The following is a 26315-nucleotide window of genomic DNA, read 5'->3' on the forward strand; positions in this document are numbered from 1 at the left end:
TCAGACATCTGGTGCTGATGGGACTCTATGTAGCCTGAAAGGAAAAGCACAGGTCAGAGTGGCACAACTGAAGATGGAACCCCAGGGCCACCAACGTTCAGGAACACACAGCCATCAGCTCCTCAGTTCCCTAGCTCTCTTCCTGTAGGATGCTTGTCCCCAGACACTGCCTTCTGCTTTTCATCTCCGATCTGGAATCACCTGGAGAGCTTAAAAGGCCCCTAGCCTAGGCCTCGATCAGGGTCTCTAGAGCAGTGCCCAGAAACCCTGCACGTTTAGAAGCACCATTGTTTTAATGTGAAGATACTCTGGGAGGCCAGAAAGGGTCCAGATTGGTTCATTAGGCTCTTTGGCTGCAGGTCTGAATGCGGAAGTGCAAATTTACTAAAGCAAAGTTCTGAGATGTTTGTAAATAGACTATAAATCGCAGCAAGAAAGATTTATGTTGGCATTAATGATTAGAACTTCCTGCTCAAGAGGACAGAGGCTGTGGAGGAGATAGATTCTCTTTGAGCTGGAATGAAACTGGGAACAGATGTGCCCCCCTCCCCCTGCCAAAGGAACCCTCCTAAACTGGGGACAAGTTACAGAATCTACTGGTTGCCTACCTCCTGACCCCAATTCCAATGTCTCAAAATAGCATGTGGTGGTCTGAATGACAATAATCCCCAGTGTGTTTGAATATTTGATCCCTACTAGGTGGAACTATTTGAGAAGGATTAGGAAGTGTGGCTGTTTTGGAGGAGGGAAGCCTCTGGGCGCTGGCTTTGTGGCTTTTAAAAAGCCCATGCCAAGGTGGGCATAGTGGTGAATGTTTTTAATTCCATCTCTTGGAAAGTAGAGGCTGGTGGATCTCTGATTTCGAGGCCTGGTCTAAGAACAGCCAGGGCTACACAATGAGACCCTGTATCAAACAAACAACAAACATGCTTTATAAAGTGGGACTGCTACAGAGCAGACCTTCTGTTCTGTAAATGTGCTCCTGAGTCATTGGAGCAGCTGGCAATCCTGGTATTAGAATCCCAAATCCTGAGCACTGCTGCTGGTCCCTACCCACCAAGGAGAGGGTGCTATCTAGAGATGCACCAGCCTGGGCACTCTGAGAGCAGTTGGGAAGGATAGATCCCATGGCTCAGGAGACAGACTTTGGGCAAAAATGTCAGTTTGTCTGTGCTGTGGTTTCAGGGGGAGACATAGTGGCATCCACTCCAAGAACACATGAGAAGATCCCAGGGAACATGTGCGAGAGCCCACATTCAGTGCAGAACTCTACCCACAAGTCCACTTGTCTCCAAGCCTCACTCTGATGTACTGAGGCTAGGTAGCTTCAGGCCCTGTGAGCAAAACCCATACCTCCTCAAGATGGTGCCCTGTCTATGGATGAGATCTTACACTCAAGCATGGTTGCTTAGAGAATCAGCAAGTACCATGGATCCTGTCTGGAGAACCCAGGGACTCTGCTCCCTGCAGCCTGGCAGCAGGGAGGACACAGCACTCTCCTGACATGTTAGATGCTTACCGTTCGATGAGGCAGTTGTTGTCCTGGAGATCAAAGGCCAACAGCTTCATATCAGTACAAAGCTCCTGCACACTGTCCAAGGAAAAAGAAAGAGGTGGCTGAGGCCCAGGCCACTAGGCCCAGAGCTCTCTTGCAGAGGCCATGGAGCAGCCTCTTTAGGGTAAAGCAAATGTGGTGTTGGCCTCAGCACCTTTCTACCCCACAACTCTCCAGCACTTACTGAAAGACCAAGTCCTTTGGATCAGGTCTGGGATGTGGAGCCATGGATTGTGGCGAGACCTGAGCCCCCTGTCCAGAAGCTCTGTCCAGAAGGAGCTGATCAAAGATCTGAAGGGAAGCCATGGGTTAGTCAGGAAGGTGCTATCAGCTCATGTGTGGCTGGGTAGCGGATATGCTGAGGAAGGTAACATATCTGCCCTCACTCTGTCTCCCCAGAACTATCCAGTCTTTTTTGTTTTTCAAGACAGAGTTACTCTGTGGAGCCTTGGCTGCCCTGGACTTGCTTTGTAGACCAGGCTAGCCTCAAACTAATAGAGATCTGCCTGCCTCTACTATCCAGTCTTTTCAACATGCCACTCCTTCCCATCCTGGGAGTCCCACTGGTGTAGCTGCTTTCCTTCATCTGTACTGAACTGAATGATTCAGTCTGCCAAGTTTCCCTTTGGGTCCAACCTAAACCACTCATGACATACTATGAGCCACAGTTTGGGATAGATGCTGTTCCTGGCTAGTCAGATGCTGGAAGCCACATGTATCTGTCCCCTAGAAGCTCCCCCTGTATTCCCTGTGGCCGGCTAGACAGCTGCCTTGGCAGAGAATAAATCAGAAGGCCAAGGGTAGCTCATGTAACCTCTCAAGAGCAGCCTTGGGACCTCCAGGCTGGACAGAACCTGAGGAAGATGTCCCAGCAGACAGAGCCTTTGCTTATAGTGACCCTCAGTCTGAAATGACTAGGAATGTTCCTATCTTGGGGCACATGTGTGGGTCAGAGAACTCCAACCCTCATGGGCATCCCTGAGTTTGGTCAAGGCTTCTCTGTACACTGGCAGGAAGTGATCCAAATGCCCCTCCCCTCAGCAGCCCCTAGTGTCCCCAAAGCACCCACACCTTACACAGGCTCTCCTGAGCTTCCCAGGCCTCTGAGTTATAGGCAGCCACAGAGCAGCCAATGAGGTGCAGGTGGTTCTGGGCCTTCTGAACCTGCCTTAAGTAAAGAATGAGATTAGAGCAGGAAGGACATGGCTCTCCATTGCTGGGACTTCCCAGCTGTTGTCAGCTCACCACGGGTACCTAAGCAGAGTTCCCTTTATGACTCTGTCCTTCTGGGTCTCACTAACCTCTCCTGCCTGCCATGCTGCAGACAGTTGCTCCAGAGGGAACTGAGAGAATCCCAGCAGAGCCAGGGGAGGGATCAATAACAACACCCATGTAAATGCGGCTTGGTCACACGAATGGGTATGGTAGCACTGAGCCAGGTAAGGCTTGAGAGACAGATGACAGTCCTGGCTAGCGCATTGCCTTGAGTAGTGACAGTCCACACTAGAGCACTTATGTGAGGGGTGTCCATGCTTCCATTTCCTAACAAAATAAGGGCAAAACTTGAGAATTCTCTCCATTAAGAGGACAAGTGGGGACATTTCCCCTTGCACAGAGGATAGCAAGTCCCAGGTCCATTGAGCCAATTTGTTTTCAACTCTGAATACACATTAGAATTATTGGGGATAGCTCTTAAACTCCTGATGTCTAAGATCTGCCGAGGAGGTCGAATCAGAGTGCTGGGGTTGTCAGGCACTGTATTCAAATGTGAGGGTGGAAAGAACACTGGCCCATGACAAGCCCACAGGACACATAGCACTCAGGAAACTGACCTTTCTTCTCAGGGGTCCCAGGAAAGTATATTAGGAGACCATGGGCCTGTTAGAAAAAGGGAGTCCCATACTTGGGAAGAGTGTGAGGGAGGTATGGAAGCCTAGCCTGGTTTTCCTGCCTACTTGAAGCTTAGCTGTTTCTCTTCTTCCCTAGGGGAGCCTTCCTGGAGAGAAGAGACCCATCATAACAGGCAGGGACAGCAGGTGAAATCCAGATGTTAGGGACACCTTCGCCCATGTTCTAGACCTTAGTACTATTTATTAGCTCAGTGAAATTAAGAAGACACCAGTTCTTTGAGCCCCAATCCCCTCATCTGACAAAGGAGGTGCTAACATTTGCTGTGTAAACACTGGGGAAACAACTAAGCATATTTGTAGATATCACCCAGAGGACTGCCTGGCCCACCATTTCTTCACTTCTTACTAGCTCATCTCTTACTCAGGCCTGGCAGAACCCAGTGCCCTCTGAAAGAGCTGGGCCAGCCGAGGCTCTGTGAGCACAAAGGAAGGGCCAGGCTGTTTACCTCATCTACTTGCCGTGTGTGACCAGCAACACCCGATACTTCTGCACGCACTCCTCCTGGAACACCTGAAGGAGCCTCTTGGCTTAATGACTAAAATTCACCCTGGAAGAACAGAGACCGCATGGTCTAGAGGTGAGCAGCTAGAGCCACCTACCTGCAGAGTTAGCCCTTTTGCCACTGCCAGTCACAAATGCCAGCCTCTGAGCTCACAGCAGGGGCGTATCTCAGGGAAGAAAGGATGGCCACACACTAGGGTTGCAAAGCCCAGAGGCCAGCAAAGCCACATGTACCAATAAGGAGCAGGGGAGGTTGATACGGTGGCCAGTGAATGCATCTACTCTCAACCTTATCCCTGGGAGGAGTAAGGAAGCTCAGCTATGAAAAGCACATAAGCACATGAGTGTGAGCATGGGTGTTTGTGCGCCTGTGCGCAGGAGTTAGACGTGGGATAGCTCTGGGAGATAAAAACCTCCAAATAGCCTTGTGCAGGAGTTAGACGTGGGATAGCTCTGGGAGATAAAAACCTCCGAATAGCCTTGTGGAAGATGTGGGTATCCAGGAAACAGTATCTGTGAGAAGCCAGGCACGGTCCCCACCAAGGTCAAAAGCAGGGAGTGGGAAGAAGCCCATCAGTGAAAATAATTAGAGAGAAAATCCTACAAACAGACTTGTTCATGCTGGGAGTAAAGCCAGTTACATTAAGGTTGGTTGTGAGAAACCTCTGACTCAGCTGGGCATTGTCCCTCCTCTGACCCTATATAACATGGTTTGGATAGTTGTCCCATTTGCCCAGCCATGGCCAAGGGTCAAAGCGCTTCCCTATTCCCCTCCTGGAATGAAGACTCAAGCCATCCCCCATCCCGATGACCTCCATCTGCCTGCCAGGGAACAAGGTCACTCACTTCTCCAGCTTGTGGATCTGCTTCTCATTGTAGCTGAGGCCTGAAGGAAACAGATGGGAATGATGTCACCACTCAACCACTCAGCAACCAAGTTAAAAAGTTGGTTAACCAAGTTAAAAAGACGAGGGCAGCCTAGGGTGGGGGCTATTTTAACCAAGTTAGAAAGACGAGGGCAGCCTAGGTTGGGGGCTATTTTATGGAATCTCAGGCCTGGGCGAGCCAGGAGGGGATGAGGAAATGGAGCATCAAGTAACATTATTGTTGTGATTGAATGACTGGTTATGATTTAGGGACAAAGGAGCTAAGGAGAAATGCTATGGGGCTCCAGAGGGAGGCAAACCCTCTGTGTGTGTGTGTGTGTGTGTGTGTGTGTGTGTGTGTGTGTGTGTGTGCCGCACATCAGAACCTGGGAAATGCTGCACATGGGGAATGCTGGGTGAAATGGTCCTCAAAGGTGCTAGGGAGCTGTGACCCTACATCCACTACCCTCTCCAACTGGCATCCCCAGGGTGACTCACAGGTAGGTCACTACCTTCTATCCATCCCTCTCACCCCAGAAACTATTTTTAGAAGGAACAACTTGGTTAGACATATCCTGCTTGCATGAAGCTACCACCTGAAGACTTAAAAGGTCATGCACTGAGGGGAGACTGCCTCCTGCTGGCCTTTGAGGGTGTAGGTCCCCTGAGCGGTAATCCCGAGGTTATGAGCAGTGGTCCTCAACCTATGGTTGCTACCTCTTTGGGGATGACTGACCCCTTTCATATGGGTCACCTAAGACCATTGGAAAACACAGATATTTAAATATAATTACAATTATGAAGTAGCAACAAAATAATTTTATGGTTGGGGTCACCACAATGTGGGGAACTGTATTAAAGGGTCGTAGCATTAGGAAGGTTGAGGACCACTGATTAAGATACTGATTTGCCCTTCCACTTTCTCATCCCATCAATCATCCCAGTGTGGGCATAAAATTATTGTATAATTCAAATGCTCATTTCTGTAACCCCCTATCTGGTTGCAATTCTTGTTCTGAGAATCTCCTGTCTTAGTGTTGTGTAAACACTGCTCTCCAATTGTCCCCTGATATGCCAATAAAGTAGCTTACAGCCAATCACTGACCAGGGAAAAGGTGTCAGCCAGGGGAGAAGTTAGAGGAGGAAATGGGGGATTCAGCCATGGAAGAGGTCCAGAAAAATTCAGGAGAGGAGCTGGAGTAGGGAACGCCACAAAGTGTAAGTATCTAGGGAATTTACTCTGGAAAGAAGCCAGATTAGTTTAAAGGGTTAAGAATACAGTCATAACTGCTCAGAAATTGTGTTGTGAAGCTTATTATTAAACAAATAGAGTCTAAGTTATTTGTGTGATAGCCAGATTAAGAGAGAAAAACAGTTTTATAAAAATATCCTTAACACCCCAGTGGCAGGATCAATTTCCTGGGTCTGAACTTGTGAAGGCCAAGGGACCTGATCATACCCCAGCCCTTTCTCCTACCAGGCAGCTGTGTGCAAGTGACTTGGCTTGTGTAATGGTCACATGCACACATGGATGCCTATGTGAATCACGGGAGAGTGACCTGAAGACAGCCAAGCAGCCTTCCAGAATGGCATCATATAACACTCCAGGTGCTGGCCATTATTTCTGTTTTCAACACAGTGCTCTGAAAGAGCAGTAAATATGGAAACTCTTGAGGCTGTAAAATGGGATGGTTAAAAAAGCCTGGACCTACAATAATTGAGCTAACAACCCATTCTGTGCCTCAGTTTCCTATAAAACAAGAAAACTGTGATGCATGGAAGATTGTTGTTGTTTGTTTGTTTTTGAGACAGGTTCTCTCTACATAGCTTTGGTTGGCCTCAAATTCACTATGTAGACCAGGCTGACCTGAAACTCACAGATATCCACCTGTCTTTCCCTCCTGAGCTCTGGGATCAAAGCTGTGCACCACCACGCTAGGCAGTGCATATATGTTTTTGTTTTGTTTTTTAAAATAAGCACTATAACTCAAGGCCCTACTGAGTCCTTAGGTTGGTACCTAACTAGGTAATACTTTAAAACTTAGGTGGCAGGATTATGGTGTTCCAGACATGGAGGTAGACCAACCTTCTCCTGAAACCACAGCACTGGCCAGCTAGGTACCCTTAGTTGAGCCCTAGGTCCTGCTGCTCCCTGGGACAGGAGGGCTTGCCTTCCCCATGTCTTCTGAGGTCAGACTCCAAGGGAAGCCAAAAGCCAAAGGAGAGATGACATGTTCTGTAGATCTCTATGTCCTCATTGGTGACTGCCAGACACAAGTGGCTATGGAGCACCTGACATGTGGCCATGGTGATTGAAGACCTGGATTCTTAATTGAATGTATTCAATTAATGTAAAATTCAAAACTGAAGCAAGGTGAAATGTCTTTTCCACTAAATACAGCTTTTTAATTTTGTTACGACTTATAACATTTACTGAACACTCATCTTCTAGATAGAGACATAAAGTATAAAATACACATGGGCTTCTAAAAATTTAGCATGAAAAGGCACATAGAACATCTCTTGTTTTTTTTATACTCAATATAGAGTATATGCCAAAATAACATTAGGATATATTGACTTGAATAAAATATATTAAATTAATTTTGCCTGCTTTTTTTTTTAATTTGGCTGTGAGAAAACTTAAGTTACACATGTGGCTAGAAATTATGTTTCTTGTGACAGTGCTTTATAGATTACCCTGGGGCCAGAAGAGCATTAGGCAATGAGAAAGGTATAGAGATGTTTGGAGCATAGGGCAGGGGCAGAGTGAGCTCTGACATATTAGCTCCCTAGATAACTGGGGTTTTTATATCCAGGCTTCCCCAGCTCCATCCCCACTCCTTCCCAGGTTCAAACTTCACCTTGTTTACTCCACTCTCATCCAGCTCAGGCAAGCAGGTTTCCATTCCTAAGCCTGTGAAGTATTGTTCCTGCCCAGATGGTCTTTGTGGACATTTAAAGATAACGTAATAAATCTCTCAGTCCAGGAATTCTAAAGGGAATTTCTTCTGATTCCACATTCCCAGACAAACTGACTCTATTTTAAAAAAATATTTTTATTTAACTTTTATTAATTACACTTTATTCATTTTGTATCCCCCCATAAGCCCCTCTCTCCTCCCCTCCCGGTCCCCCTCTCCCCCCACTTTCTGCATGCATGCCCCTCCCCAAGTCCACTGATAGGGGAGGTCCTCCTCTCCTTCTTTCTGATCTTAGTCTATCAGATCACATCAGAAGTGGCTGCATTGTCAGGGTTCTAGGTTATCTCCATGAATAGTCCTTGGTTGGAGTATGAGTCTCTGGGAAGACCCCTGTGTTCAAATTTTCTGGTTCTGTTGCTCTCCTTGTGGAGTTCCTGTTCTCTCCCGCTCTTACTATTTCCCACTTCTTACATAAAATTCCATTCACTCTGCCCGACAGTTGGCCATCAGACTCAGCAGCTGCTTTGACAGTCTGCACGGCAGAGGCTTTCAGAGGCCCTCTGCAGCAGGTTCCTAGGTTGTTTCCTGTTTTCTTTTTCTTCTGATGTCCATCCTCTTTGCCTTTCAGGGTGGGGATTGAGCATTTTAGTTAGGGTCCTCTCTTTTGCTTAGTTTGTTTAGATGTACAGATTTTAGTGGGTTTATTCTATGTTGTATGTTTATATGAGTGAGTATATACCGTGTGTGTCTTTTTGCTTCTGGGACAACTCACTCAGGATGATCCTTTCCAGGTCCCACCATTTACCTGCAAATTTCATGATTTCCTTATTTTTCATTGCTGAGTAATACTCCATTGTATAGATGTACCACAATTTCTGCATCCATTCTTCAGTTGAGGGGCATCTGGGCTGTTTCCAGCTTCTGGCTATTATAAATAAAGCTGCTACAAACATGGTTGAGCAAATGTCCTTTTTGTGTACTTGAGCCTCTTTTGGATATATACCTAGGAGTGGTATGGCTGGATCTTGAGGAAGCGCTATTCCTAATTGTCTTAGAAAGCGCCAGATTGATTTCCAGAGTGGTTGTACAAGTTTCCATTCCCACCAGCAGTGGAGAAGGGTTCCCCTTTCTCCACAACCTCTCCAGCATGTGTTGTCACTTGAGTTTTTGATCTTGGCCATTCTGATGGGTGTAAGGTGAAATCTCAAGGTTGTTTTGATTTGCATTTCTCTAATGGCTAATGAGGTTGAGCATTTCTTTAAGTGCTTCTCTGCCATTCGATATTCCTCTACAGAGAATTCTCTGTTTAGCTCTGTTCCCCATTTTTTAAGTGGATTACTTGGTTTGCTGCTTTTCAGCTTCTTTAGTTCTTTATATATACTGGATATGAGTCCTCTGTCAGATAAAGGGTTGGTGATGATTCTTTCCCAATCTGTAGACAGTCGCTTTGTTTTGATGACGGTGTCCTTTGCTTTACAGAAGCTTTTCAGTTTCATGAGGTCCCATTTATTGATTGTTGCTCTTAGAGCCTGTGCTGTTGGTGTTCTGTTCAGAAGTTTTCTCCTGTACCAATGAGTTCTAGGGTATTCCCCACTTTTTTTCTAGCTGATTTAAAGTGTCTGGTTTTATGTTGAGGTCTTTGATCCACTTGGACTTCAGTTTTGTGCAGGGTGATAAGTATGGATCTATTTTCATTTTTCTACATGTAGACATCCAGTTGGACCAGCACCATTGGTTGAAGATGCTATCTTTTTTCCATTGTATGGTTTTGGCATCTTTGTCAAAAATCAGGTGTCCATAAGTGTTTGGGTTTATTTCTGGGTCTTCTGTTCGGTTCCATTGATCCACCATTCTGTTTCTATGCCAGTACCATGCAGTTTTTATAACTGTTGCTCTATAGTACAGCTTGAGATCAGGGATGGAGATACCTCCAGAAGATCTTTTATTGTAGAGGATTGTTTTAGCAATTCTGGGTTTCTTGTTATTCCATACGAAGTTGAGAATTTTTCTTTCCAGGTCTGTAAAGAATTGTGTTGGCAATTTGATGGGAATTGCATTAAATCTGTGGATTGCTTTTGGTAAGATGGCCATTTTTACTATGTTAATCCTGCCAAGCCATGAGCATGGGAGATCTTTCCATCTTCTGATATCTTCTTCTATTTCTTTCTTCAGAGACTTGAAATTTTTTTCATACAAGTCTTTGACTTGCTTGGTTAGGGTTACACCAAGGTACTTTATGTCATTTGTGGCTATTGTGAAAGGTACTGTTTCTCTAATTTCTTTCTGAGCCCTTTTGTCTTTTGTATACAGGAGGGCTACTGAGTTTTTTGAGTTAATTTTGTATCCATCCACTTTGCTGAAGGTGTTTATCAGCTGTAGGAGTTCCCTGGTAGAGTTTTTGGGGTCACTCACGTATACTATCATATCATCTGCAAATAGTGATAATTTGACTTCTTCCCTTCCAATCTGTATCCCCTTGATCTCCTTCAACTGTCTTATTGCTCTAGCAAGGACTTCCAGCACTATGTTGAAAAGATATGGAGAGAGTGGGCAGCCTTGTCTTGTCCCTGATTTCAGTGGGATTGCTTTAAGTTTCTCTCCATTCAGTTTGATGTTGGCTATAGGCTTGCTGTATATCGCCTTTACTATGTTTAGATATGTGCCTTGTATCCCTGATCTCTCCAATACTTTAAACATGAATGGATGTTAGATTTTGTCAAATGATTTTTCAGCATCTAGGGAGATTATCATGTGTTTTTTTTCCTTTCAGTTTGTTAATATGGTGGATCACATTGATGGATTTCTGTATATTGAACCACCCCTGCATACCTGGGATGAAGCCTACTTGGTCATAGTGGATGATATCTTTGATGTGTTCTTGTATTCGGTTTGCAAGTATTTTGTTAAGTATTTTTGCATCAATGTTCATAAGGGAGATTGGCCTGAAATTATCTTTCTTTGTTGAGTCATTGTGAGGTTTAGGTACCAAGGTGACTGTGGCTTCATAGAATGAGTTTGGTAATGTTCCTTCTGTTTCTATTTTGTGGAATAGTTTGAAAAGAATTGGAGTTAGCTCTTCTTTGAAGGTCTGGTAGAATTCTGTGCTGAAGCCATCTGGTCCTGGGCTTTTTTTGGATGGGAGAAACCCAGCAGTAGGGCAGCTGTCTTGAGAACTTCTATGGGTAAGAGGAGAGCCCACATTTGTTAAAGAAACATTGATAAAATTTAAACCACATATAGATCCCCACACATTAATAGTGGGAGACTTCAACACCCCACTCTCAACAAAGGACAGGTCAACAAAACAGAAATTAAACAAAGAAACAATATCTCTGACAGAGGTCATGAATCAAATGGACCTCACAGACATTTACAGAACATTTACACTCAAACACAAAAGAATTTACCTTCTTCTCAGCACCTCATGGAACCTTCTCCAAAATAGACCATATAGTTGGTCACAAAGCAAGCCTCAACAGATACAAGAAGACTGAAATAATCCCTTGTATCTTGTCTGATCACCATGGAATAAAGCTGGACCTCAACAACAACAGAAATAGCAAAAAGCCTACACACACATTGAAACTGAACAACTTGTTACTAAATGACAGCTGGGTCAGGGAAGAAATAAAGAAAGAAATTAAAATCTTCCTAGAACTCAATGAAAATGAAGACACAACATACCCAAACTTGTGGGACATAATGAAAGTAGTGCTAAGAGGAAAGTTCATAGCACTAAGTGCCTTCAAGAAGAAATTTGAGACAGCTCATTCAAGCAACTTAATGGCCCACTTAAAAACCCTAGAAAAAGAAGAAGCAGACACACCAAAAAGGAGTAGACGGCTGGAAATAATCAAACTCAGGGCTGAAATCAATCAATTGGAAACAAATAAAACAATTCAAAGAATCAATGAAACCAAGAGCTGGTTCTTTGAGAAAATAAGCAAGATCGACAAACCCTTAGCCAAGCTAACTAAAAGGCAGAGAGACACCACCCAAATCAACAAAATCAGAAATGAAAAGGGGGACATAACTACAGACACTGAGGAAATCCAAACAATCATTAGGACTTACTTCAAAAGTCTATATGCCACAAAATTTGAAAATCTAAATGAAATGGACAATTTTCTTGATGGATTTGACTTACCAAAGCTGAATCAGGACCAGGTAAATCAACTAACTAGTCCTATATCCCCCAAAGAAATAGAAGCAGTCATCAAACTGACTCTTTTGATGGTCAAAAAAATAGTGGAGGGGCTGGAGAGATGGTTCTGTGAGGCAGTGCTACTGTACATCGTGGAAACCGGAGTTCAGCTCTTCAGCACCCATGAAAACGCTGGGCAGGTATGGTGGCCATCTCAGAGTGCAATGCTAGGGAGGTGGAGGCAGGTGATCCTCAGAGCAAGCTGGATAGCTACATTAGCTAAATTGGTGAGCTCTGGGTTCAAGTAAGAGATCTCTGCCTCAAAATATAAGGTGCAGAACAATTAAAGAAGAAGCCTAGCAGCAATCTCTGGCCTCCACAACATGTAAACACACATCCATTCATGCATGCGCAAGACCCCCACCCCCAACACAGCACACAAGTGCCAAAACCAAACCAATTGAAAGACACAGGAGACAGGAGAATACTTCTTAAAGTACCCTTCAAGATAAGGAGTTCCTTATCAGGCCCATTTCCACATTACCCAAGCTCCTGCTCACTATATTCTGCATCCATGTCCCCTGAGCTTCTCTCATGACAATACACGTGACCTGCAGGCAACATGCAGGCAGAGACTCTCCTGCTTTAGGCCAGCTGCACCCTGGTTCTTGGTAGTATTATACACTTGGTGAAACCCCCAACAAAGATGGGTAGATGGAAGGAGAAAGGGAGGGAAGGCTCCTAGTCATTGGCTCTCTCCAAAGCTCACCTGGCCTCATCCTAGATTTCTTGAACTGTTTGTAGATGAAGCACATCTTGTCCAAACAACACTGGATCTTCTGGATACTGTGGGCAGAAAGCAGGAAGACTCAAACATCACAGTGATAGGAACTGGAAGATGTTCTGTAAGCTGGCTCCTTGCAGAAGAGTAAGCCTCAGAGTAGGGTGTGGTGTGGTCTGGGAATGGAGGAAACTGGCTCATCTCTAAGCTGATATAGATAACGTATATCAAGCCTTCCTTCACTATTCCAGATCTCTCCTTCCCTTCCTCCTCCCTCCCCCCAGCAGGTGAGACAGAGAGTCTACATTGGGGAAAAGAGCCTATATTCGAAATACACCCAATACCTACTCCATAGAAGAAAACAACAACCCTAGCTGAAACAGTAATGAACCTATGGTACTGTGGAGGGAGGGTTGGGGTGGGAGGTGATCTCTCAAGAGCCTTGCCAGTCTGGGGTTTAAAGTCATTGCTGCCCTTTTCTCTTGCTTTTCACACTGGATACAACCATTCCCTTTAGGGTACTGGGGTGTCCTACTCCCTTCAGGCTACTGGGGTATCCCTCCTTACCCTTGCGACTATTTGGCTCCACTTCCTCCCAGAGGTCCCTAGGTGAGCACCACCTCAGGTATTTCTGGATTTGGGCAAAGTGCAAGCTTGTTTCCAGGGGCTCAGGCAGACCCCTGCTGCCCTTCTGAGAAGCTGCAGTGGAGGATGAGATTGGCTGAGATGTGTCTAGAGCCGTGGTTTCACATATATCAACTTGGAGTTGCCTTGTGGTTTCAGAAAGGCACCTCAGTGCACATGGAGGGTTTGTGGAGCATACCAGTGGAGTAGGGTGCAGGTACCTAATCCAATGCACTTGAACTATCTACCATAAGAGTTGGGTGTGGTGCACACACCTTTAATCTCAAGTGCTCATGAAGCTAAAGCAGGTGGACCTCTAGACATCTACATAGTGAGTTCTGGGCCAGTCACAGTTACACAGTGAGGCTGTGTCTCAGAAAACAATAGAAATAAAAATTTCACCATAGATGAGTCAGAGTACACAAGACTGTATTAATTTTAGACTAGTTTCTGCTAAGAAAGATCTAAGAAAACCTTGTCATTCTCAAAGATGTTTGAACTGAGGACATTAGACATTAGACCTGTAGAGACTTCAACTGCCATGGTCACAGTGGGACAAGGCAGGCTATGGCTCTGCATTCAGTAGCTTGTGGATAGGTAGGCATTTTGTGTGTGTGTGTGAAGAACAGTAATAGGAGTCTTTAAAAGCTGTTAAGTGAGGAGCTGGAGAGATAGCTCCCTGGTTTAGAAGACTTCTTGCTCTTCTAGAGGACATGGGTTCAGTTCCTCAACAGTGGTTTGCAACTGTCTATAGCTCCAGTTCCAGGAGATCTGATGCCATCTTCTGACCTCTGGTGGTGCATGTATGTGGTATATAGACATAAATGCATGCAAAACACCCCCCACATACTAAATAATAAATCAAAATAATTTTTGTTTGTTTTTTGAGATGGGTTTCTCTGTGTAGTTCTAGCTGTCCTAGAACTTGCTCTGTAGACCAGGCTGGGCTCAAAGTCACAGAGATCCACCTGCCTCTGCCTCCCTAGGTGTTGAGATTAAAAACATGCAATATCACACCTGGATTTTTTCTTCTTCTTCAGAGTTTTTAAGCCCATATGGCTTATCATCTGTCAATCTATTATCTATCAGTCTCTATCTATATCTATCTATCTATCTATCTATCTATCTATCTATCTATCTATCTACCAGTCTATCAATCATGTGGTACTGGGAATTGAACCTGATGGCCTGCCACTGTGCTACAGCCCAGACACAATAAATAAATAAATAAACAAACAAACAAATAAATATTAAATCTTTGTCTCCTGCAAGCTCTGGAGGTTCAGTGGATCTTACCTGAAGCTCACGTGTCACTTACTGATTGTGACTCGGGGGAAATGAGCCTCACAGATTGAGCCTTCTCTCTCAGTGCCACTGTTTGGCAGACTCAATGAGATGCTCTAAGTGAGAGGACCTACTTGCAGACACACCAGAAGAAAGGGAGCCAAACTCTCCAGCAGAGCTACAGTGTCTGCTGTGACTCCTTGTTATTCCAGCAACCAGTTGGGGCAGGACCCAGGTTCTCATTCCTGAGGTTGGTCTCAGGAGAGGGCCTGACTCTTTCTTAGATTCCCCTCTCATACCCTACTACCCTGTCCCTGAAGAGAGCAATCAAGGTGCCTCAGAGAAAGCCTTGGGGACCACTGTGCATCTCCCAGCCTCGTCACACAGATGATGGAAATGCCACAGACCTTCTGTGGTCTTCATCAATTTGATCCTGGTCCTTTAAAAGCTCTCCAGGCAGTTCAGGCTCATTTGGATTTCTATAACATTGTGGGAACATCTAGAGAGGACCTCTGAGCACTGTGGAGCCAAAAGAGAGAATCCTGTGGGGTCCTTAAATCAAGGCTATGCTGGGCAGTCTGCAGGCCTGCTCTTCCCACCCAATGTTTCTATAAAGCTCTGCCCTCCTGGTTAACTCACAGCCTGCAGCTTGGACCTCAGCTCTGTGGCCTCCTTTAGTTCCTGGAAGTGAGGTTTCCTAGTACCACTGTTGAACCTGAGAAAAGGAAGAATAAGGGTGTGTTTGGGGGCTTAGGAATTGGGTGAAGGGTAGTGAGCTCTGTACCCACACATTGGGCACAGCTTCTTTGTGACAGTCTTGTCAGCTTTCTGAGGGTTTGACACAGGAGAACCAACTTGACATGGGCCCTAGACATCATGGTTGTAATATTGTTGAGCACTGTAAAGAATAAAAGTTGAAGTAGATTGAAACACCGGGATTCATGAAAAAACCTACAAGCCTACAATGCAAGGTAGCTATTGGTAAAACCCTTGTTAAAAAGTTCTATAACTGAATAGAATTAAGTTCTTCCCAGTAGAAATTGTTTTTCTTAGCTGTGCTTAGCGGTGCATGCCTGTAATCCCAGCACTCAGGGAGGCAGAGGCAGATGGGTCTCTGTGAGTTCGAGGCCAGCTTGGTCAACAGAGTGAATCCAGGACAGCCAAGGCTACACACAGAGAAATGCTGTCTCAAAAAACTAAGAAAGAAACTATTTCTTGGCAACCAATAACACGTTGATGGGAGGGTACTAGTTCACAGTCCAAGACTTGGGTCATTAGCATCTCACTGCCCCAGTGAAGTGACTGAGACTAACCTCAATTAACAATGATTGAGAGGTGGACATTTCAAGTTGACAAGGTAGCACTACCCTGGTTCTTTTGCAGGAAAAATATTCCTACATAGCAGAGGAATCACATGGCTACTATGTGCGTCATGTACACTAGGAATTACCCAGCTTGGTCTATGGTGTGTTCTAACACAAGATGATTAACTTGAATCCAACAGTCCATGGAACCCTGAACTTACCAAAGATCATAGAGAGGAAGAAGAAACTAAATGACAGCAGGAAGTCCTATGAAGCTGAGGTGGGCCATGAACTGGGAACCTCAAATGAGTCAGTGGCATGAAAAGAAAGGGAAGAAACAAAATGAAACTGAAGTAACAAAATTAGACACAAAATGTGGTTCTGGACTGGTTCCCAGTTTGGACACAACAAGCTTTAAAAAGAAATTGTAGGACAGTTATGATAGAAAATTCCCAATCATGATGGGTACAGAGCAGATGTGAATGTACTGGCAGAAGAGAGCTCACTAGCTGAGAAAAGCAGGTTATAAAACACCAAGGAACAAAAAGGTGGTGACTGATGGAGAAAGGAGGGACCAAAGTGTGGTGACCACTGTCAGGTGGGAGGTGCTTCTCTACTTCCTGGCTTCCTACTAGCATATATACTTTTTTTAAAAAGCTTTTTTTTCCTAGTTTTTATTAATTTTTTTATATAATATATTTTGATCATGTTTTTCCTTTCTCATAACTCAGATCCTTTCTATATTTCCTACCCACCCAACTTTATATTCTTTTTCTCTCCTCAAAAACAAAAAATCAAAACAAACAAACAAACAAACAAAACAGTAAGAGAAAATCAAATATAGTCATACCCCATTCTCTCCCAACCATGGATTCATTTTGTGTTGGCCAAGTACTCCTGGCCATGGGGTCTGCTGTGGAAGTAGTTGTTATACCCAGTGATACGCCATTGAAGAAAACTTATTTTCCCTTTGCCAGCAGGTATCAATTGCAAATAGCTTTTTGATTATGCATAGAACCCAGTGTCCACTTTCCTGTCTAGCATATATTCTCTTTATTTTTCTCTTTTATTTCTCTTTCTTTCTTTTTTTTGGGTAGGGTCTCTTTATATAGTCCTGGCTGTCCTGAAACTTGCTTGCTATGACCAGGCCTCAGACTCAGAGAGATCCCCTTGCCTCTGCCTACTGAGTGCTGGGATTAAAAATCATGTGCCACTGTGCCCAGCCAGCATAGTCTTTACATGATAACAATTACAGAGAGAATTCTGTATCTTTTTGCTTGGAAATGCAGAGTCAGGGAAGGAAGGGAGAGGTGAGCAGAGTCTCAGGAGTCAGCTGGAGGTTACAGGAAGGCAGCAATACTGCATTGCTTTATCCACTAGAGAACTCTGGGGCCTTGCAGTGTTTAGCACATAGCAGTTATCCCATGTGTGACTGTTGACTTGTTGAGGGAGTCAATGTGTATTGTTGGGGCTTGGGAAGTGGGGAAACCTCAAGGTTGCTGAGGTTTTGAATATCTGTCTTGATGTCCAGATATTCCTCCAGCCAGAGACCCTTGGGAGAAAGGCTAGGAAGCCTGCCGTGCCAAGAAAGCACACTGAAGAAAGGAAAGATGACCAGCTGGGAAGGAAATAACACTCTGATACCATCATCAAAGGTGAAATTTCACTCATTAAAATTCCCCATTCCACTGTAGAGGGAGTTGGTGGCCACAGCACTTATACTCTAAGGCTTGGAGGAATCTACAGTAGGAAAGAATGGGATTGCAAAGTACTAGATCAGGGGGCTTTAGATATTGGCCAGAGGCCCAGGCAGGAAAACATACTGACCAGCCTGTGGTCCCTTACAAACCTCTCTGCCCAGGTTCTTTTCTGTTCCATCTTCCTACAAACACCTGACACTCCTGGCCTCAGAGCCTGGGAGCCAGAGTGGAGATCCTGTCTAGCTGACAACCTGCCTCCTCCCACCACCCATCAGTCCAGGGCAGACAGACACCCCACATCTTCCTCTCCATGCCTCTACCCAGACTGAGTACCCACAAAGGATCACCAGTTGTCATTCTCTTGGTACCAACCTCTCTAAGTGGACCCTCCAGACTCCATGTCTTCCCCATCCACATCTCTAACTTCAATCCAGGACATTTGCCTCACAACATTCTTTCCATGCCCCTACCAACCTAGGCTTTCTGGGCTTAAAACCTTGGTGACTTGGCTCCCTTTCCTAGGCTCATGTGCCAAGGAAAGATTGAGTGCACCAAGGCAGTAGGACCCTTCTGAGGGATAGATGCCACATCCTACCCTTAGATGCCATCTCTGTGACCTGCCGAGGACACTGGGTAGAGGATGTCCAATAAGGGTGCTTCAGAAGGCTTCCACCCTCTGTCACCATTTGAAGAGACTCGGCTACAATGGGCTCCAGTTCTGTCACCTGCAAACACTTTTCCCCCTTTATCTCATCATTACCTCATCAAAAGAGCTTTCTACAAAGCTCTGGACACAGACATCCAGCCCACTCTTGGAAATTCCCTGCACTTTTGAGGGAAAGGCTCAGGTTTTCAGGGTGGGCTGGAGGAAGGGGGTGGGATTTCAGGCACTTTGTCACAGCTTGATGGGAAAAGCTTCCCTGGGCTAAAGAACTCTCATCTCTCATGACCTCCACACTATGCCTCTCAGGATTTAGGGTATGTTCATTTCTCAACAGCAGCCTGGCCCGTGGATCTCTTGTTTTTTCTCCCTGTCCTTCATTAACTTATCTTCCTCCTTCCCAGGCTCTCTTTCCACCTCAGAAGGCAAGGACAAGAGGAAGACCCACTGAAACTAAATAAGAGCAAAAGCTGCAGAGGCTGAAACAATCTGGATTTTCCTCAGTGTGCAGAGACAATACCTGGGAATGAGTCCCCCCCCCCTTTTATTCTCCCTGGGGCTTGGTACAGAATGAGTGTTTTGAATCATTCAATGTCCTAGTAAATTAAGACCCTACCTGGGGTACGGGGCCTGCTCTTTCTGGGGTACAAGAGGGTATTTCATTTCGGGGAGCTGGGAGGCTGCCCTTCCTGGGTTAAGGGACTGCCCTGGAGCCCAGGGAGGCAGTGCCCCCATGGATTTCTTCCTGCAGGAGGCAGTGCTAGGCCGGGATGGAGACGCCTTTGGGAAGAAAGGATATGAATGATAAGGTGCGAGTACTAACGCTGCAGAAGGTGAGAACTCTGTGTGTGGGAGGGCCGATGCACTGCAGGGGTGAGGAGCAGAGAGGAGAGCTGAGGGACTCAGTTGGCCCCGGCAGCACACCCACCTTTCAGAGCCCCGGCTGCTGCTGAGGAAGAGAAGGGCTGTCCGTGTGACCTCTAGTGTCTGCTGGCACATGTTCTGAAGCACCTCCCTGTGTGAGAGCAGTCCAAGTCAGGGTCACGTCGACCAGAGGGCACTGTGCATGTAGGCATAGCCTTACAGAGGGCCAAAAGAGGTCTGGGTGGGTGTGTTATGCTCTGCCCCCAGCCCTCCACAGTACTCACAGGACCCAGCATAACCCTTGAAGCATCAATGCCTGCCCATTCAGCAGGACCCATGCCAGCCACAGGGCCTGGTAGCCAGCTCCCAGCACCCTCTGAAACATACAGATAGGCAGGATCAGTCCTTCCTCCTGTCAAACCCCTTTCTGCCTTCTGGGGTGGCCCCTCACCTTAGCTGTGCTGTAATCTATCTGTAGGTCGACCTTGGGGACGAACTTTGGGATGTCCAGAGCAGCTGCAGACAAAGACTCTGTTTGAAAAGTCTGCTTCTATGGACTGGGTCAACTCTGAGGCCATCTTTTCTTATTCCCAGCTCACAGTCACCCCTAGCTGCTGATTTCCCACCTAAAGCTGTCCTTGCAAATCTTGACTCTGTGGATCTTCAAAGTCTCAGTTCTTTACTGCCACCTTGTGGTCATTTCAAGAACTACATCCTAAAGCCCTGCCTTTACATCCAGTATATCCCTATTCTCTTGCAAGGTTAAAGGCTCCCCCCTCCCCTAAGAGGAGGACTACGCATGATCCAAATGAGAAGGAATATTACTTCTAGAAATCAAGGAAAGAGCAAATCTCTAAGCCTCTGTCCACCTGTCCTTCTCTCCTGCAGCCTGGACTCACACTTCTTCCAACTCAAAATACACAAGATACTCCCCACCAATGGTAGAAATTGTTGAGGCCTTAAATGTCTCCAAATGCCCAGTCTCTGTTGGAGGATTGGGGCCACACAAGGAAGTCTAGTGACCAGCTCAAGTCACATGGCAACTCAGAGGTATGCATAGAATTAAAACCCAAATTCAATTCACTTCTACTCCGTGGGCCAGAGAAACTCTCACCAGGGAAACAAGACATGCCCTGGGTTGGAAACCCACAGACTCTAGAGGAGACTGCTTCAAGTGTTAAAGATTCAGCCTGAGTGGCCCTACTCATGGTCTCTGAAGGCCAGCCCCTTGGGTGTATCACTGGCCATGCTGAACAGAGTCAGAGGGCTGCTGGCAGTTGTGTGGGCCATGTGCTGTGCTGAGAGGCTTGGCTCAAGGACACAGGGGTGACCCTCAAAGAGGTACTCCTGTTGTTTGGGGGCCACGTTGGTCTGCTCATATACAGCCTCCAAAAATATGGAAATCCTAGACATGTGAGAGAAGGGAAGTGTCAGGAGGCACCATGTGGGAGGGCTCAACTTTTCTAGGGTAGGGTTCAACTTTTCTAGGGTAGGGTTGGGGAAGGGTGTCTGTGTGTGGTATTTTCATCAAAAATGGAGAGGAAAAGGACAGAGTTCATGCAAATTGGGAAGAGGGTCCAGAGTTCCAATGCCTAACCTCTGCCTTTGTGCCCAATCCTGCTGTACCCTTGTTAAAACTCTCCTGACCCCATACAGTGCTCCAGGTGTTAGAGGACATGCTGACCCCAGCTCGTGGGCTGAGGCAGGAGGATGGAGAGTTTGTCAGGTGGGGATACATGGTAAGATCCTGTCTCAAACATCGAAGACCAAGAATTTAGTGAGTAAAGGGGTTCTATGAACAACAAATCACAAACCTGGGAACTAGAGTGTCTCACCTGAATAGCACGAAGTCTGGAGCACAGACAAGGAAGTCTGTTCAACTTGACTTGATGGAAATGCTTTTTGGGAGAAGCACCCTTGGACCCACAGCACTGCTTAGACAAGGGAGGGAGGCTCTCTTCCCTCTCTCTGTTGTTTCCACTCACGTGTTTTGGGCATGGATGTAGACATGATGCAAGACCACCTGGGGCAGGGAGAAGACATGGATGATGGTTTGCGGCAGGATGTCACTGGTCTCTGCAAAGAACTGATTGAAGCCCCAGCAATTAGCCTGTTCTATCTCCAGGATGTTGGCTAGGATGGGCACCAGCTGGCTCTGCAGCCCCTACACATACAAAATATGAGGACCTGAGCACCCAAATAGAACTCCACATGCTACAGAAGAAGAGTGGAGGGCCCCGGAGCTCTGCTGAGATAGCCTGGACATCTGGACTCAGCAGAGGGAGGTGTCCACTTCCATGGACAGTCTGCAGGTGACGGAGCTATAGTTCCACTCCAGGGGCCCCATCTTCCTGCCTCTGAGTCCCTGAAATGGCCCCGGCTGGCTTCTCAGTGGTGATTCTATACCTGTGGTGGGGTAGAATCAGGTCTTTAGTCCCCCACCCATTCATCAAACTTTCTCATCCATCCACCATACTTTAAGAAACAATAAACTCCAAACAGAGTTTTGTCACCCAGCCACTGTGAGGAAGGCTGGAAAATGAAATTGTTGCATCCTGGCTCGCACCTCTGCCCAGCCAAGCTCCTTGCTTTAGGCAGAGCCCTTCTCACTGTCACTGTGGCTATACCAGGTCCAGCCACCTTCACATCCGTGCCATACTGAGCTCAGCACCACACATTTTCTCCTCACTTTTCTAACTGCCCCTCCAGTCTATCCTTCCCCAACAGCCCATTCCATTCCAACTTTCCTCCTTGTCCCTAAATCTGGTTCCATACAGGTTGTCCCAGGACCAAGGGTGCATGACATGCTTCCTTATGACACACTGATAAGAAAAACAACAACAACAACTCAGATGTCTTTCATTTATTACAAGATGGAGAAGAGAAGAGCAGCTAACTGTAGATCAGCTCTGAGAAAACCAAAGTCAATTTCACTTCCTGACCATATGCTGAAAGCTTGCCTTAGATCCTAGCACTTCAGACCTCCAAGGCCATTGTGCCCTTCTTCTCTATAACCCCTGCAGACCATTAACTGCAACCAGAGTAAAGACAAATACTTTTTGTGGACTGCTCTGCCACTCCGAAGCCCTCTCCTCTTAACTGCCTTTTACCTACAGCCATTGTAAACTTCTGCTTTTCTTCCCCAAGATTTATTTATAATGAACTCTCAGCACTAGGTCCAGTAGATATTTTCCAATTGCCCTACAGCTAGAACCATGGGAACTTGTCTCAAGACTTGGTACTTTTTTTTTTTTTTTCTGTGCAGCATCAGTTATAACTCAGTAGATCCTTGTATTGCAGGGCTCCTCATTTCACTGGTTTGTCACTACTTTACATCTTTTTTGTTCTGGGCAGTACATCATGGCAGCCCCTGTCTTCAGCTCCTCCTATAAGTCAACGAGAGACACTAGGAAGACCCTGGACCTGGGTTCCAGCTCTGTCTTCACCCCTGCAGGTTCTGTAACCTTGTAGGCATCCTTGAGCCTTGGTGGAGATGTGGTGAGCTAGGAATGGGGTCAGGGCTAGAGGGAACACTGATCTAAGACAAGGAGATATGAATGTTCTCTACCAAGTCAGGGCTGTGAGGCTGTGCTTCTGGTTTGATTAAAAGTGGCTCTAAAAGAATCAAGGTAGGGCCTGAGGGCCAGAGGTGCAGCAGGGTTCCATGGGGGAAGGGCCAGGTGCCTGCTCAGGGCCTGTCCCTTTCATTCCCTGTCCCATAGCCCACCGTACATGATCTCCTTGTTGTGCCAGGGCCCACCAAAGGGGATGTAGGGCAGACTACCAGTGGCTGCATGGTACAGGGTCACCACAATACTCTAGAGATTCACAGTCATCCCGAACGCCTTTTGCTGGGGTTTGCAAAGCACTGCCCGCTCATACATGTCAGGGTGCTATGGGAGAAAGGCAGAGAGCAGCCATGGAGGGACACTCCTAGGGTATCTTCAGGAAGCACATTAGCTTGGGGCAGAGGGTCTCCAACATGTCACTTACCAGGTACTCTTCTGTACCATAGACAGAAACAAACTTCTCATCATGATCCAGCTTCTGGGCAGCCCCGAAGTCAGACAGCTTATAAATGCTCTACCCCTCCTTCCCCACCAGGCGCATGATATTCACAGTGGACAATGCCGTTCTCCCGCAGGTGGTTCATGCCAGCCACTGGAGACAGACAGAGCACTGACAGCTTGGCGGCTCATCTAGTGTTTGTCCTGATGAAGATTCTTTCCTTGGATCCAAGTAGACAGGGAGTTGCCACAGGGAGCTCAAGGGTACAGGGAAAAAAAACTGGAGACCAGGGATAACCCCCCAGGGAAAAGAAAGGACATTCCAAGCTAGAGAAATGGGTCATTGGTAAAGTGCACTGGATGCTCTTCCAGATGACCCTGGTTCGATTCCCAGCCCCCACAGGTCATCTTGCAACTGGAACTCCAGTTCCAGCGCCCTCTTCTGGCCTCTGCAGGCACCAGTCACATATATAGACAGGCAAAACACCCATATACATAAAGTAAAAATAATTTAATAAAAATTTAAGGGGTGGAGATATGGTTCAGTTAAGAGCACTTTCCACTTCTCCTGAGAACCTGAGTTCAGTTTCCAGCACCCACAGGATGTCTCACGGTCATCTGTAACTCCAGGTCCAGGGGATCTGAAACCTTCTTCTGACCCCTGAGGGCACCAGGCACACACACAGCACACATACGCACATGTAGGCAAAACACTCATAAACACAAAATAAATAATTTAAAATGTAAAAATAAATAGAAGGAAGGGTTCCCAAGGACATTAGAATATCAGACTCAGATTCTTTGGGGAGCCCAGGGCACATTCTCCATTTTATTATTTATTTGTAGTAAAACATACCCAACAAAATTTATCATTTAAAATTTTTTGTTTTGGATATGTTTCACAATGTAGCCCAGGCTACCATGGAATTCCTGATTGGCCTGTCTCAGCCTCCCCAGTGTGCAACCAGGCCCTTCAATTTAACAGTTTTTAAGCACACAGTGGCTGTAAGCACATTAACACTATCATGCAAACCAACACTCATCTCCTTTCCAGATGAAGTTCCACACCCATTAACCAGCGCTCCTTACTCTATGCTTCCAGTGCCACGCATGTGCAACATTCTACCTCTGTGTCCAGCAACCTGACTACCTTAAGCGTCCCAGTCAAGTGTGGTCTTTGCCCTTCTGTGGCTAGTACATCCCTCAGCAAAGTGTCCTTCAGTTTCATCCACATTGCCATGTGTGTTAGAATTCCCTCTGTACAGTTATACTCCACCACCTGCAGGCACCACAATGTATTATCCAAAGTGTTGGGCCGTTTCATCTGTTGACTACTGTGACTGATGCTACCTGCCTTCAACACTGGAAAACAATTGTTTTAGAATTGTCTTCCTACAGCTTTGAGCTGAATCAAACACGTGGGTCTTCCTGGCCCATCTCTCTGCCTCAGGCCCACTAGGTGCCTACCAGACTATCACACTTGTCCTGGTCTTTGCCCATGTAGAGGGCCTGGGCCTGGGAGAAAGGGCATGGCTCACCAACACAGCACAGTACCACCAGGAACTCCTCCTCAGGAAGCCCAAAGGTGTTCTCAGGGTCTTCCAGCACACTCAGCAGGCTCCCACTGGAGCAATAATCCATCACCAGCACCTTCTGCTGGCTGCTTCCCGGTGCACAGGACAGGAGGTGGCTTGGGGAGGAGAGGACTTCTCACTTCTGCCTGCCAGGAGGTTGTTTACCTAGAGCCTACAGCCTCATTCCTGGGTCCCAGCTTCTAGCTTGGCCTTATTGCTGTACCCATCTCAGACACAGGAACCAACCCAAGGCTACCTTTCCTAAGAGCCCTCTCTGAGTATGCATTGATTCTCCCTTTCCTTTTCCAATGATTTCCCCGTGTGATCCCACACCCTTGAGTTCTTTGACAGCCCTCCCAACACCCCCACCCCTCCCGCAAATGCTTCTGGACTGATGATGAGCATGGCTTGCCTCTCTCTGGATTGCAAAGGTCAAGAGCTCCTTCTCTGACCAAGTAGATGACCCACTGTTTCCTCCACAGCGAACAGCTTGACGATGTTCTGATGATTCAGTTTCCCCAGGACCTCAAACTCCCTCCCTTGCACCTCAGGGGGCTACCAGTAGCTGGCTGAATTGAAGACCTTTACAGCAACCACTTCCCCTGATTTCTAGCATGTGGGCACAGGGTGAGAATCACAGGTTCTACCCATGCTAGGGAGCTGCTATCCTCCCTTCTCTTTAAATCTCTCTTCTAACCCAGCCCCAGAGGAGAGAAGCAGGGGATGGATGGGCTTACATCCCCTACTCAGAGGGCTGGAGCAGCACTTGGAAGTGACACACCTGCTATCCCACAGGAAATGACTTGTGTTACTGCTCATTTTGCCATAGATAAGAACTGCCCAGGCTGTCTACTCTGCCACTGGTTCCTGAGCACAGAGTGTGTTCTGACACAGCTCTGTAGCCTCTATAAAACAAACCCAAACAGGCCTAACCTCCCAGCCCTGCTCTTCCTAGATCCCACCTGCTGTCACCTCCCCTTCTGTCTTGTTCCCTAGTACCAACATGTCTCTGAAAGAGGCACCATTGCAAGAAATTTTTCCAGTATCCCATACCTCAGCCCAAACCTATATAGTCCTTTCCCATCAGAAAGGAGAGTCCTGGAACCCTGTCCACCTACATAGAATCTTAATGACTAATATAGGTCTAGCTCTAGGACATAAAGGAGCCTGAGGACAGAGTTGCTACTACCTTGTTTCAGGCCTTGTACACACCGGCAGTGGCCCCCTGCCTTAGCAGGTCATCAGTGTGCCAAAGGTAATTAGTTGTACTCTGCATCTCATGGCCTTGGCTAACTTCCATCTGGGAAACAAACAAACAAACAAACAAACAAACAAAAAAACAAACAAGTACGTGGGGGTCCAAAGTCCCATGCCTGACCTGCAATAGATACTGTTAGTGAGCCATCAGCTCCCAAGACCATCCCATAAAGAGCTCCATGTGGCCATGCACAGGCAAGGAGGCTGGAGAAGTGGTGGCACAGGAAGCCAAAAAAGCCAAACTGTAGCAGGAGAGTCCTACTGGGTCCCAAGCTTGCCTCTGTTCTACCTGTGCCCTGGTCCCTTCCAGTACCCTTCAGAGGTAGGCCAGTCTACAGGAACAAACCTTTCTGTATCA

General features: G+C 46.5%; 1 protein-coding gene across 1 annotated transcript; it reads right to left on the bottom strand.

The window, feature by feature from the left end:
• Ikbke (inhibitor of nuclear factor kappa B kinase subunit epsilon) lies at positions 1–25976 on the bottom strand. Its single transcript, XM_055604801.1, is given in 23 exon segments — positions 1–34; positions 1520–1591; positions 1740–1846; positions 2627–2723; positions 3912–4013; positions 4814–4853; positions 12671–12747; positions 14998–15043; positions 15046–15109; positions 15230–15305; positions 19184–19270; positions 19404–19495; positions 19571–19635; positions 20328–20524; positions 21105–21283; positions 21413–21463; positions 21465–21525; positions 22852–23012; positions 23113–23239; positions 23241–23280; positions 24665–24796; positions 25171–25309; positions 25890–25976. Coding segments are annotated over 23 exon segments (2133 nt in total).
• Positions 25977–26315: the final 339 nt, after the last annotated feature.

This window comes from Psammomys obesus, unplaced genomic scaffold, assembly GCF_907164565.1.
Source record: "Psammomys obesus unplaced genomic scaffold, mPsaObe1.curated_primary_1811, whole genome shotgun sequence".
In the NCBI taxonomy this organism is placed as follows: domain Eukaryota; kingdom Metazoa; phylum Chordata; class Mammalia; order Rodentia; family Muridae; genus Psammomys; species Psammomys obesus.